General features: G+C 36.5%; 1 protein-coding gene across 6 annotated transcripts in view; it reads right to left on the bottom strand.

Moving 5' to 3' along the window:
* AEBP2 (AE binding protein 2) overlaps window positions 1–14,370 on the bottom strand; it is a 114,532-nt gene that overhangs the window by 24,167 nt on the left and 75,995 nt on the right. For 2 of the 6 annotated variants that reach the window (XM_009424934.5, XM_009424936.4), the window contains exons 7-9: window positions 14,164–14,277; window positions 10,822–10,848; window positions 7,914–10,259 (exon numbers count right to left, since the gene is read on the bottom strand). In XM_009424934.5, coding sequence (XP_009423209.4) covers window positions 10,214–10,259; window positions 10,822–10,848; window positions 14,164–14,277 — 187 coding nt within the window. In that variant the 3' untranslated portion in view covers window positions 7,914–10,213. Of the gene's footprint in view, window positions 1–7,913; window positions 10,260–10,821; window positions 10,849–14,163; window positions 14,278–14,370 lie in introns of those variants that run through there. The other 4 variants (XM_054663094.2, XM_009424935.5, XM_054663096.2 and 1 more) reach the window with 4 other exon arrangements.

Genomic DNA, 14,370 nt, shown 5'->3' with positions numbered 1-14,370 from the left:
GCTCTTCCTGCGCCCACATCTGGAAAGTGTGAACAAAACACCTTACTCATTTATATCCCAAGTACCAAGTATATGCTGGGTACTAAAAATTCATAAAATTGTGGTAAACTTTTTATATTTTTTTACACTTCCTGTTTCCTCTTGCAAATTTCACCTTATTCTTCCTACATCTTTTGAAAAATCACTTCCTGCTAGCCGGGTGCAGTGGCTCATGCCTGTAATCCCAGCACTTTGGGAGGCCAAGGCAGGCCAATCACCTGAGATGGGGAGTAGGAGACCAGCCTGACCAACATGGAGAAACCCTGTCTCTACTAAAAATACAAAATTAGCCGAGCATGGTGGTGCATGCCTGTAATCCCAGCTACTCAGGAGCCTGAGGCAGGAGAATCATTTGAACCCGGGAAGCGGAGGTTGCAGTGAGCTGAAATTGCGCCACTGCACTCTAGCCTGGGCGACAGAGTGAGATTCTGTCTCAAAAAAATAATAAAAATAGAAATACCACCATGCCTGGCGTGGTGGCAGGCACCTGTAAACCACTCAAAGTGCGGATCCCCCTGCCTCAGCCTCTCAAAGTGCTGGGATTATAGGCGTGAGCCACCGCGCCCAGCCTAATTTTTTTATTTTTTAGTAGAGACGCGGTTTCACCATGTTGGCCAGGCTGGTCTCGAACTTCTGACCTCAAGTAATCCACCCATCTCAGCCTCCCAAAGTGTTGGGATTACAGGCATGAGCCACTGCGCCTGGCAGGATGGCTGATTTAAATTGGTATTCAGTACACAGGAAATAAAAGCTAAGCAGTTTTCTTTCTGTTTCTAATTTTTTTTTTTTAAATCACCAGCAACTTGAACCATGGACCAATCATTCCTGACCACCACTTGGCAGCTGATAAGCTTATCAAAAGTATATTTCTACTAGGTCTTAGGTTAAATCCATACTGCTTGCAACTCAAGTGTCCAGCGTCCTGCTCTTGGTTCAAGCTGATCCCAAGCAGTTAGAACTGTTCACTGGAGGTGAAATGATAAACTTACCTTTATGCATGTGTAATGACTTACCACAGATTTCAAAAATATATATAAATTACATCCTCAGCCTTCCTGACATCATTTCCATTATACATCTCTGACTCATGATACCCCCCCACTTGGATATCTAATAAGCATCCCAAAACATTCAAAGCTTAATTCCGAAACTCATCCCTCCCCAAACCTGCTCCACACTGCAGTCCTTGCTATTACTATCTCACAGCAGTTCCATCCTACCAGTAGTTTAAGCCATAAACGCTGCAGTCCACCCTGACTCTCTCATACTATAACCATGCTATCAACAAATCTACCTTCAAATGAAAATCCAAATCCAAATCGCTTTTTTTTTTTTTTTTTTTTTTTACAGCAGTTTTAGGTTCACAGCAAAACCAACCATTATTTACCACCATCCATTCTGGTTCAAGCCACTGATTAAAAAATCAATGACTTAAAAATAAGAGACTTTTTATTGCTCTTCCTGTTTCTGCCTTTGCTCCCATTATTAGTTAATTCTTCAGAGTAATCAGTGATCCTTTTAAGACATAGTTCAGATCATAACCTTTCTCTCCTCAAAACTCTCCTAAGGCTTTCCACCTCCTCAGTCTCTTCACATCAACCTCAGCTTTACAAACACACCAAGCATGATGAAATGTTAAGCTCCAAAAAGGTGGAATTGTATTTTAACGTTTTGTTCAGTGCAGCACCTCCAACACCTGTAATCATGCTTGGAACAGTATAAGAGAACAGCAAGCATAAAGCATTTTAATAAATGCTCTTGCTTCAAGGGGCTTTATAGTTGCTGTTCTCTTAGCTGGGGGTTCTCTACTCTCAGATACCTGCATGTATTCTCACTCAGCTCCTTCAGGGCTTTGCTCAGTAAGGCCTTACCAAGCACCCTACTTAAAATTCTATCACAAATTCACTTCCCCTATCCCTGTCCCCATTTTTTCTTCATAGCATTTACACCATACATGTTTCACTCACTTGCATATTGTCTGCCATCTCTCATACACACAATTCTAAGGTCGTGAGATCAAGAATGTTTATTTTCTCCACTGCTGAATCTGTAGCATCTAGAACAGTGCCTTGCAATTTGCGGATGCTTGATATTGAATGGGTACATTTTTCTATGTATATTTCAATTTATACCATTTGGGTAGTCTGAGGATTATCTTTCTGGAAAGTTTTTAAATGTATTTCCAAGTCCTCTAAGATTTTGCTTTCTATTAATAGGATTTTTATTTTGTAGGCTAAAAGTTGACTTGATAACATTGCTAGTATAACAGTAACAAATTATACTTGTTTTAACATCTCCAGCACATAGAAACATAAAGACCCCCATCATAAGCCACATAAATACCTTAAAAACTGATAATAAATTGAAACTGATTAAACAGACAAAAATTCATTTTTAAGCTGCCTTAATGTCTTTAATGCTGCCCAGCCATACTCCAGAACAAGAACTCTTTTTTATTTATTTAGTAAATCTTAAAGGGCAATCTGAAGTCAGAAGAGTTTAGATAATTTTTAGTGTCTCCAGTATCTACTTCAAGTATAAATAACTAAAAGCTACAGAAAAAAATATGTTCAATATCACTGGAGAAGTAAAAAATGCAAATATTTTTTACAGTATTAGTGATGCATTTCAACCAAAATCATTTATGCTGGAAAACATACACAAGAGTATACAGTTATTATTCCATTTATATAAAATTCTAGAAAATGCAACCAATCTATAGTGCCACACAGTAGATCAGTGGTTGCCTGGGGCTGAGGATCAAAGGAAGGAAGCATGGGGGAACCTATGCAAGGTGATGGAAATGTTCTGTATCTTGTTTGGTGATTACATATACATCTGTCAAAACTCATCTAACTGTACAACTTAAATGGACTGAAAGATACTTATGTCATTTGTCCACCTTAGACTAGAGTAATAGTAACACAGTGTGAGCAACAATATTTACTCACACTCAGTCGATGGAAGTTTATGTTGGTATCACCTTTTAAGGAAAACATTTTGGCAATGCCAAAACTTATAATGCAACTCACAACTTATAATGAACAAAATTCTTTAAGTCAGTTAACAGTGTCTTCAAGGAAATTAAACTACACAAATATCATTCAAAGTATATTTTCAGGCCAGGCGTGGTGGCTCACCCCTATAATCCCAGCACTTCGGGAGGCCAAGGCGGGAGGATCATCTGAAGTCAGGAGTTCAAGTCCAGCCTGGCAACATGGTGAAACTTCATCTCTACCAAAAACACAAAAATTAGCTGGGCATGGTGACACATGCCCATAATCCCAGCTAAGGCACAGGAGGCTGAGGCAGGAGAATCACTTAAATGAGGGAAGTGGAGGTTGCAATGAGTCATATTCATGCCACTGCACTCCAGCCTGGGTGACAGTATCTTTTTTTTAAAAAAAAAAAAAAAAGGAAAGGAAATGAGGGGAAGGGAAAAGGAAAAGGAAAGGGAAAGGGAAAGAGGGAAAGGGAAAGGAAAGGAAGAAAGATCTATGTGAGCGCCCTGAGTAAGCCGTGCCTGTAGTCCCAGCTACTCGGGAGGCTGAGGTATGAGAATTTTGTGAACCCAGGAGGCGGAGAGTACAGTGAGCCGAGATCGAGCCACAGCCGAGTCAGACTGGGCGACAGAGCAAGAATGTCTCAAAAAAAAAAAAGAAAGAAAGAAAAAAAAAAAGGCCAAACCATAGAACTGAGTGTTAAACAATTTTAAAAAGCACAAAAGAAAAATATTAATCAGGAGACCAGGAAGGTGTGGTTAACTGAAAGTAAAGACTTCCATTTTGTTCCTACTTTCTATAAGTGATTTCTTCAATTTGGTCATTATAACTTAATATAAAAAGTTACTTTAAAAAATACTATTGATCCTTAGGACAAATTCTGAAAAAACTGCTGACTTATGAAATTACATTTAAAAAGAAATCAGATCTTTCAGATTTGTGGAGGTCACGTAAGAATTCAAAAGTCTGAAATTTAAATAAGCTAACTTCTACAAAGACTGACATTTACTTTACGGGCATTAAAAAAATAACTAGGCTCTCTTTTAATTTATGAAATTCAAGCAGATACAAGCTGGGAACCTTATGACCCATTCTCCTGCAATGCTCGATGACATCTATACTAAACTACTTGCACTGAGCCCAGCTCTCAAGAGTAAGCCATCACAGTTTTACAATCTATTACTATTTCCTAGCTACACACCTTCCTCTAAAAAGTTTTTCTAACCAAAAAAGGCCCCCAAAACATAATAATCTTATGTACACACAAGATGCATTAGGCATCCAAATATAAATTCAGTTTTCAACAGAAATACGTAAGTTCACTGCAATTTCATAATAAAGACTAGTTAAACATAGGTATTCTTCAGCAGAAGCATCTGAACACTGAAGAGGAAAAAAGGACCTCTGAAAGCAGCAACGCTCTGGGATCAAGACAAAACATTCAAATAAAGAAACCAGGCCGAGCACGGTGGCTCACGCCTGTAATCCCAGCACTTTGGGAGACGGAGGGGCGCAAACCACCTGAGGTCAGGTGTTCAAGACCATCCTGGCGAAACCCAGTCTCTACTAAAAATACAAAAATCAGCCCGGCATGGTAGCACGTGCCTGTAATCCCAGCTACTCGGAGGCAAAGGCAAGAGAATTGCTTGAACCTGGGAAGTGGAGGTTGCAGTGAGCCAAGATTGTGCCACTGCACTCCAGCCTGGTCAAAAGAGTGAAACTCTGTTTAAAATAAAAAAGAGAGAGAGAAGAGAGAGAGAAAGAGAGAGAAAAAGGAAGAAAGAGAGAAAGAAAAAGGAAGGAAGGAGAGAGAGAAAGACGGAACAAGGGAGGGAGGGAGGGAAGGAAGGGAGGGAGGGAAAGATGGAGGAAGGGAGAAAGAAACTGGCCAGGCATGGTGGCTCATGCCTGTAATCCCAGCACTTTGGGAGGCTGAGGTGGATGGATCACAATGTCAGGAGTTCCAGACCAGCCTGGCCAACATGGTGAAACAGTCTCTACTAAAAATACAAAAATTAGCCGGGCGTGGTGGTGTGCGTCTGTAATCCCAGCTACTCAGGAGGCTGAGTGAGGCAAGACAATCGCTTGAACCCGGGAGGCAGCAGCTGCAGTGAGCAGAGACTGTGCCATTGCACCCCAGCCTGAGCAAGAGAGAGAGATTCCATCTCAAAAAACAGGAAACCAAATACTGCGTAGCTCCTTCAAAATAGTGTTTTTTTAAAAAAAATGTTGGGCCAGGTGCAGTGGCTCGGCTCACACCTGTAATACCATGAGTTGAAGACCAGCCTGGGCAATATATTAAAAAAGCCAGCGTGGTGGTGCATGCCTGGAGGCCTAGCTACTCGGGAGGCCAACACGACAGGGTCACTTGAGCCCAAGGCGTTTTGAAGCTGCAGCGAGCTACAATCCCGCCACTGCACTACAGCCTGGGCGAGAGAGTAAGAATCTGTCTCAAAAAAAAAAAAAAAAAAAAAAAGTTATTTACATCATAAAACAGGACTGACAAAAAGGAATATTTTTAAATAAAATCAAGTAAGCCAAAATATTACATCCAATATGTAAAAACATAACATCAATAACCCTTTACACTAAGAATGTCTAAACAAACTGAAGCACAGTTCCTTTTATTAGAACTTTTGTTGTTGTTTAAACAGGCGGGGGCCAGGCACAGTGGCTCATGCCTGTAATGCCAGCACTTTGGGAGGCAGAGGTGGGAGAATCACCTGCGGTAAGGATTTCAAGCCCAGGCTGGCCAACATGGCAAAACCCCGTCTCTACTAAAAAATATAAAAATTAGCTGGGCATGGTGGCACGCACCTGTAGTCCCAGCTACGTGGGAGGCTGAGTCACAAGAACCACTTGAAGCCGGAAGCAGAGGTTGCAGTGAGCTGAGATCACACCACTGCACTCCAGCCTCAGCAACAGAGCAAGACTCCGTAGCGAAAAATAAAGAGGTGGGGTCTCGCTGTGTCACCCAGACTGGAATGCAGTGGTCCAATCATAACTCACTGTAGCCTGGAACTCCTGGCCTCAAGCAATCCTCCCTTCTTACCCTCCCAAGTAGTTGGGATTACAGGCATGACCACTATATCCGTATATAAGGTTCTTATGAAAAGGTACCTGACACTATCACAGAATGTGGCTTAAGCCAGGTCACTTCAACCCTACTACTGTTTTATCACTGTTAATTCTCCAAAGTATTTTACTGTAAAAATTACTCACCTATAATACTCATTTAACAAATTTTACAGACTATTTTGTGCCATAAATGATCATGCTAGAGACTGGCTGTGGCAGAAACACTGGACACAACTTTATAGTGGTATCACAATGTACATTCATGTTCTCACACTGTGAGCAGCAGTTTGGTATAGTGAAAAGAATTCTGACCTAGAAAAAAAAAATCTGGGTTGCAATTCCTGCTCTAACCTGCTTACAAATCCTTTTTAATTTTCAGATTAACAGAACCATGTGTTAGACCATGTAAACTTGATTCAATAAATAAATTATGCAATGTAAATATTTAGTTTTTTAAGATGAAAATAATACATTTTACTACTATAAAACATTTTAAGGCTACAGAGCCTCATAACCATTAAATGTTAAACATATTCTAATTAAAAAAAAAAAGCAAATATATTAAAACTGCAGTGTTACAAATGCAAAATGTCCTACACCAGGTCACAAGATTCTTTAATTTAAAAACAAACTATGTACACAGGAAATTTTCTAACAATTTCTTCCCTTTTATGAATACATATTCTGTAATTTTTAGAATAGAGAAATATGTTTTAACCAAAATCCCCAAAATGTCCACTTATCTCAAAAAAAAAATTCAGATGACACGATTTAACTCCTTTTTTAGAAACAAAGTATCTCCTTGTAGACCTGTACCCAACAGGCTTTGTTACACAGACATACATATCAGTTTTCATATAAACTAAGAATTTAAGTTCTTTCAGAGAACTTATGCAGAGGTATTAAAGGTTTCTTAAGTTGTGATTAAAGAGAAAACCCTCTATCAAGTATTTTTAATACATATTTTCTCATTTTTATATTTTAAGAACCCAACATCTGTTCACCATGAATTAAGAATTCAAAGAAAAAATAAAAATGCTTTAAACAACGGTGGCAAATTCTACCATTTTAAGAGTATTACCATATTTAAAACATTTTATTAATGTGTAAAAGGGGGAAAAAAGCACTAAGGCCAAAGATTTACTGACATACTGTTTTCAATTAGTAAAACAAATCTTAAAATATTGAGAGATAATTATTGTCCATCTTTAATTTCCTTTCATGTGAAATTCAGAAGTAACGTGTGTCCACTTTAGGTAACATTTATATATAAAAAGTTTATTAGAAATATAAAAAATTTTAAATTTTACACTATTTGCACCTTAAGATTCTTTTAGATAAAGCAGATGTGCCTTACGGTTCAAACACAATCTGATGTACAAAATCTTATTTAGTTCTTAGCAAAATAAATACAGAAACACAAATGATGACATGATGGACTATTAATAACTTTAAAAACCCAATGTAAAAGTTTCCAAAAACCACCATTTGTTGTAGGTACCTAATATGGCAGTATTTACTGTAAAATACATGAAACAGCTTTCACTAAAATTTAATGTACTGGCTTATTACCAAGATCAACATTGTCATATTAAAATGCAAGTTGTGTGGTCTAAGTTTATGTTTCCAAACTTTTTGTCAACTAGACAAAGGAATCGAAAACTTTTTCTTAAAGGACCAGAGACAGGCTGAGTATCCCTTATCCGAAATGCTTGGGACCAGAAGTATTTCAGATTTTTGATTTTTTCAGATTTTTGAGTATCTGCATATACATAATGAGACTCAGAAATGCGATCCAAGACTAAACATAAAGTTCATTTATATCTCACATACACCTTATACACATAGACTGAAGGTAATTTTATACAACAGTTTTAATAATTTTGTGCATGAAACAAAGTCTTAATTGTTCTGACTATGACCAGTCACATGAGGTCAGGCGTGGAATTTTCCACTTGCGGCATGATGTCAGCACTCAGAAAGTTTTGAACTTTGGAGCATTTTTTATGTCAGATTTTTGGATTAGGGATTGCCAACCTGTAGTAAAAATTGGGGGCTTGCAGGACCTAAGGTCTCACCACTCAATTCTGCCACTGCAGGAGAAAGCAGGCATAGACAACATATAAATGGGTATGCTTGTGAGCTGTAGTTTGCTTGATGCTGAACAATACATAAATTCTGGACAACAGACTTAATATTTCAGGTGTCATATTACAAATATGTCATATTTGAAGGTAGGAGCAACAACACAGATGGGCAGACATTAATAAATGAAAACCACAAATTAAAATTTTCACACTTATTACCCAGTCATAATTGGATGTTATGTGTATATATGTATACATACAAGTTATAAAGCTAGCTCATTTCAATTCCATATTCTTTTTGGTGTGTTAATCAACAGTATCAAACCAACATCAGATAAGCAGCAAAAGGATTATGATTCATTGAGTACTCAGAAGTTAATCAAGGATCACGAAATCTGGTTTTGACATCTAAGTATTTCTACACAATGAAAAAACTTATTTACTGTGCTCTATATAGAAAATATCAGATGTATCTTTTCAGGTGTCATTTTAAAATTCAATTGAATTGTTACAATTTGAAGCTAAATGTGATTTGCTTTGTTTTATTAGAAAAAATACTCAAGCAAGGTCTACAATCATTGGTCAATTAAGAATGACTTACAAGAACATGAGGCAATAAAATTAAAATACAGGTACAAACTATGTATCTGAAACACTTCTATTTGGCAATTTTATAACAAATCAAATTTTAAAAAGAACAAAAGAGATTGCAGATTACTTCGCAGATACAGAATAAAGCAATTGATGAAGTGCTTAAGCAAAAGAAAACAACAAAAAAAGAAAACACACTGCTTTTCTTTTTAAAAATAAAATCACATTGCTATAGATCAAATGGATAATACCCTTATTAAACAACCATTCCAGAATGTCTTATAGTAGCAGTGCTTTATAAGACTCATTTTCATGTATATAGCTCTTTACCCCATTGTTAACGAATAAAGTCTCTCATAATTTTTACACTTTTAAATTTTTTAAAGCAAATGAGAAATGATTTATGTATCGTGGAACCTTTCCCATTTTGGAACCAAAGGTTTTAATTCTATATTTTTGTCTAATATTTCTTTAAAAAATTTAGTGTAAAAACTGCTGGTTTTTATATCACTGTAGTAAAGTGAAAACTCCTCAATCAGGAGTATTTTCTGCAGTTTCACTGCATATAACCACATACTTTACAATGTCCTTCCAACAGTAAGGAAATAACTGATTTCTTGATCACTGTCAGAAATGAGTGCCATAATTCTATTATGGGTATAGGTCCTCCCTCAAAGACTTTCTGGAAGGATGTTCAATGTGTTTTGTTCTTATAGATATTAACAGTAGTAGATAGTCCCTTAAGTCTGTGAAAGACATTTATTGTTAAAGAAGGTGCTTTTATTAACAATTCCTCTGGCAGCACTAGTGAATTACAATATCCTTCAATATTATTTCTACCATAATATATACATTTAACTTTCATGCCTCTAGAAAACATCTACAGTACATTTCAAAATATAAAAATATATTACAAATCTGCTGAATTATTTACAAGCAATGTTCTATTATCTCTATGCAACATTTGTTTAATACAATACTAACAAGTTACACATATTTCCATTTCTGTAAGTTAAAAAAAATCGATATGGCTTCTTGCTTACCAAGCAAGAAAGTGATTTTATTTTCCTTTTCAAGACCAACTTTGGTGCATAAAAGATTCAGTTTGAAGATACTTGTAAAAAAAATACAATTTTTCTTACATTAAGAGAAAACAACTCAAAAACCAAATGATTTCCTCAGAAAAAAAATTAGAGTCATATAGGTTAAATGAAAATATGAAGATTATTCAAATAATTTGAAAGGTTTTTCAAAAACCGTTAACAGATTAGTTATATAGGTAAATATTAACATACTGTACTCCATGAGAAAGCCCTAGTCCTGAAAAGGGAGCCACCAGACATACTGCAACACTCTTTAACAGTAATTTTCAGCCCTAATTCGATAGACGAATTTTTAGTTGATTGCAAACGTCGTTCACTGTTTGCTTAAATACAAATTGAACACTTTTCTTATCAGAGTTCTGCAAAAGAACACAAATGGCAACCAATCACATCTATTTATCATAATTGAAAGGTAAATTATCTCTTGATAATTTTCATTGTCTAAATATTTCCTAATATGACTTCAAATCAATAAACACTGTCAAGACAAATATCCTTACAGTGCTTTTGGTATTTGTAAGGGCACATGTTGTAATTGTTTTTCTTTCCAATATAAACTACTGAAATCACTAAAGGGAAGAAAAGAAAAAAAAAAGCAGCTTAAAGCAGCAAGCATGCAAAGCCTTTAAGAAGCTGTTCTACTAAGTTGCCAAAAGAGTGTTTGCTCAGTCTCCCACAGTACCATTCCATGAAAATGTGGATATACAGTAATATATTAATATATTCCACCGAAGAGTCTACTTCATTCACAGAATGTTTACACTAAGCATAAATATTATCCTAAATACTGGATTTAAAAAAAAAAAAAAAAAAAAGGAAGGGGTTGACTCTAATGTGCAACTTTTCCTAAACCCATTGTCAGTGACTAAGACTGCAGGTGTCCCCGCTTGTTTGCTTTTTATGTATTTATTTATTTTTTACCTCTTCAACCTCTTCTGCGGCATTGTTCTAGAAAAAGAGAAAAAGAAATCCTTTTATTCAACTGAATCAAACACATTTGAGTGCTTCAAGAGACATTAAAAATATTAATAAGATACAGGCAATATGATGATCATAGACTATAATAAAAATGTATTTCCAAAACATTTATACATATGGATCTATACTTAGTTACATAATATAGTTGTTTAATAGAAGTTTTAAATGTAGCCTGCTAGTGCATTTCTAAGAAAGAATTCCATGTGTAATACATATATTTTAGCCAACTAATACTTTAAAACTGATGCTTGGCTGGGTCCCAGAGGCTCATGCCTGTAATCTTCCCAGCACATTGGGAAGCCAAGGCAGAAAGACTGCTTGAGCCTAGGAGTTCAAGATGAGCCTAGAAACAGAGACAGAAGTGGTCTCAAAAACAACAAACCCCAATGCTTAAATCCCAAATAAATACAGTTGTCTCTCGGCATGCACAGTGGGAGTGGGGGGTCCCCAGAATCCCCTGCAGATTCCAAAATCCAAGGAAATAGCAGTATTTGCAAATAACCTACATACATCCTTCTGTATACTTTAAATCACCTCAAGATTACTTACAATAATATAATATAAATGCTATGTAAATCACTGTTACACTATATTGGTCTTATTTGTATTATTTTGTATTGTTGTATTGTTATCTTTTTCCCCTAAATAGCTTTGATATGCAGTTGGTTGAATTCATGGATGTGGAAGTTGTGGATACACAGGACCAACTGTATATTCCTGTTAGACTCATTTTGAAGGAATATATCTATTTTGCAGAAGGTTTGCCATACTTTCATTTTGACATGTGCACAAGCAGGCAGTTATTTCTCCTAAAAACAAGTAAGAATAATTGTTTTTCTTCTTTTAATTAATTTCACAAATTTTCCCAGTCAAAATCCAGAAATTTAAGAAAAGATTGTACACTAGGACAAATGTAGGGGCTTCTATGACTCTATGCCACTTTACAGTACACTCAATTCTGATTTCCAGAATAGTGAAAGCACAGAGGTTTAGAGTCAAAATTAAGTTTTAAGATGGCCTTTTTTATTTTTTGGACAGACTCTTGCTCTGTAGCTGAGGCTGGAGTGTAGGACGTGATCTCGGCTCACTGCAACCTCCACCTCCTGGGTTCAAGTGATTCTCGTGCCTCAGCCTCCAGAGTAGCTGAGATTACAGGCGTGCAACACTACGTCCGACTGATTTTTGCATTTTTAGTTGAAACAGGGTTTCATCATGTTGGCCAGGCTGGTCTCAAACTCCTGGCCTCAAGTGATCCACCCACCTCGGCCTACCGAAGTGTTGGGATAATGGGCGTGAACCACCTCACCGGGCCAAGACGGCTTTTTTGATACAGGTAAGGAAAATTAAATCTACAGAAGCACCTAATATATCTTAAGAACAACCTTATTTCCAAGAATAAAATCAACAAGACTTGTGGAATCACACACATAAATTTGAGAATATGCAACATTGTTCCTATGCACTTCAGAACATCAGTTCAAGCTTAAATTTTGTTTTAAGTCACTTTCACTAAAATGTCTAAATTGCTTCCTATATGGCATAAGAACAGAAAAAAAATAAGCTGGTTTGGTGAGAAAGCAAGACTCTTGGAAAGAAGGAAGCAGGATGCAGGCAGAAACACAGATTAATCTTAATTTAAGATTCATGGCCCTTTGACAACTCTCTAAGAGAGGTTTACGACTAGTTCTAAAAGGCAGAGTGGCTCTCCCAAAATATCACTCTTTTAGGATGCTAATTTTAATTCATCTCTCCAAAGAGTAAACAGAAATAACTCTAAATTAGGTACAAATAAATCAACAACACTCAATTATTTTTCTTTATAGAGAAGTAACTCGTAACCTTCCCAAATTTTTGGTAGATTACTCTCAATCTTCTTCTCCTTGATGATCTAGTTCATTCCACAAAGAATAAGTTTTATTGTATTAATTAGCACTTTCACCAAAAGATGTTTGAGAAGAAAAAAATTTTTTTGAGACAGGTTCTCGCTCTGTCAGCCAGGCTGGAGTGCAGTGGTGTAATCCTGGCTCACTGCAGCCTCGAACTTCCAGGCTGAAGCAATCCTCCTACCTCAGCCTCCTGAGTAGCTGGGACCACAGGCATGTGCCACCATGCCTGGCTAATTTTTGTATTTTTTGTAGAGACAGGGTCTCACTATGTTGCCGAGGCTGGTCTCAAACTCCTAGACTTCAGCGACCTGCCCGCCTCAGCCTCCCAAAATGCTGTCATGATAGGCATGAGCCACTGGGCCCAGCCAAAAAAACCTTTTTTTGTAATAGGGAAAACTATGCTTCTACATAGCAACGCCCATTATGTTAGAATTTCACTCACAGAATAATGTCTCAAATTACAGGAAATCTCCAGGTGAATAGCACTCCAAAAAGGTGCATCGTGGAATGAATATACCCTTCAAAGCACTTAATTAATATAAAATTAGCTATCTTTATGATAGCTAAAATTTACAAAGTTTCATTGAAAAAAGATATAAAGTCCTTTCAATAAGAGTGCCTTTTAAAAGCTGGTTTTAAGCATTTCCACCACTTTTTAAATCACTCTCGTGTACATCATTTGGATACAGGCACTACGGAGTTCAACCACATTCGTGCAAACTTGGGCAGATTAACTATTTAACCTCTTGCCTCAGTTTTCCAACCTGTAAAGCAGAGATAGTAAAACCTACTTCACAGAGCAGCCGTGAGGATGACGTATATGCAAAGCACCTAGCAAAGTGACTCAGCACATAAAAGAGAAATGTTGGTCTCTTCTCCTTCCCCCACATACCTTCATAAGCACAGCACACTAAAAAAAGCTCAAAACATAAAATTACTAGAAATGTGAACACTCTAAGCTATGTCTTAAAAAACAAATAATATTTGAATTGCTCTTTTGGAAAGTTTGGAGAAAGGGTAAGCTAAAAAAAATCAGACAGTTTTGGTATTCAGACTCATGCAACATATTCTTAGGTCCACAAAAGTCTGTTATTATAAAAAGAATTACCTTGTTAAAGGGCACTTATTTTCAAATTACTATGTATATTACAATCTAACATACTTAAGATAAATCTGGGATTAAACAAGCATATAAACTTTATTAGCAAAATACTGTTTTTCTGGATTCTACAATTTTTAACTCTTTGTGAGTCCACATCCAAAAAAAAAAAGCCAGGAAGTAATGAGATATGCTTGGTATTAAAATTCAGCACTTAAAACTAAGTCCTAATTTATCCAAAATTTGGGGAGAGAAAATTACAAATCAAAAAGTAAAACATAAAGGCAAGAATTAAATTACCTGTATATGTTTGGGTCCAAAAGCAAGGCAGTATCTTTGGGTAGCTTTGATAAATGAACTACTTTAGTTTTTAACTGATGTCGTTCACTTTCATTCACCCACACATCAGGCAGACTATGAATTAAAAAACAAGTCAATAATAAAATAACATTAATTTTAGATTTACACTTCCATGTGCCTTCACATTCGGGCATTTTCTGCTACTCT

The sequence above is a fragment of the Pan troglodytes genome, chromosome 10 (assembly GCF_028858775.2).
Source record: "Pan troglodytes isolate AG18354 chromosome 10, NHGRI_mPanTro3-v2.0_pri, whole genome shotgun sequence".
NCBI lineage: Eukaryota > Metazoa > Chordata > Mammalia > Primates > Hominidae > Pan > Pan troglodytes.
Note: the sequence above shows the minus strand (reverse complement) of the source record. Positions and strands in the feature narration are given on the sequence as shown.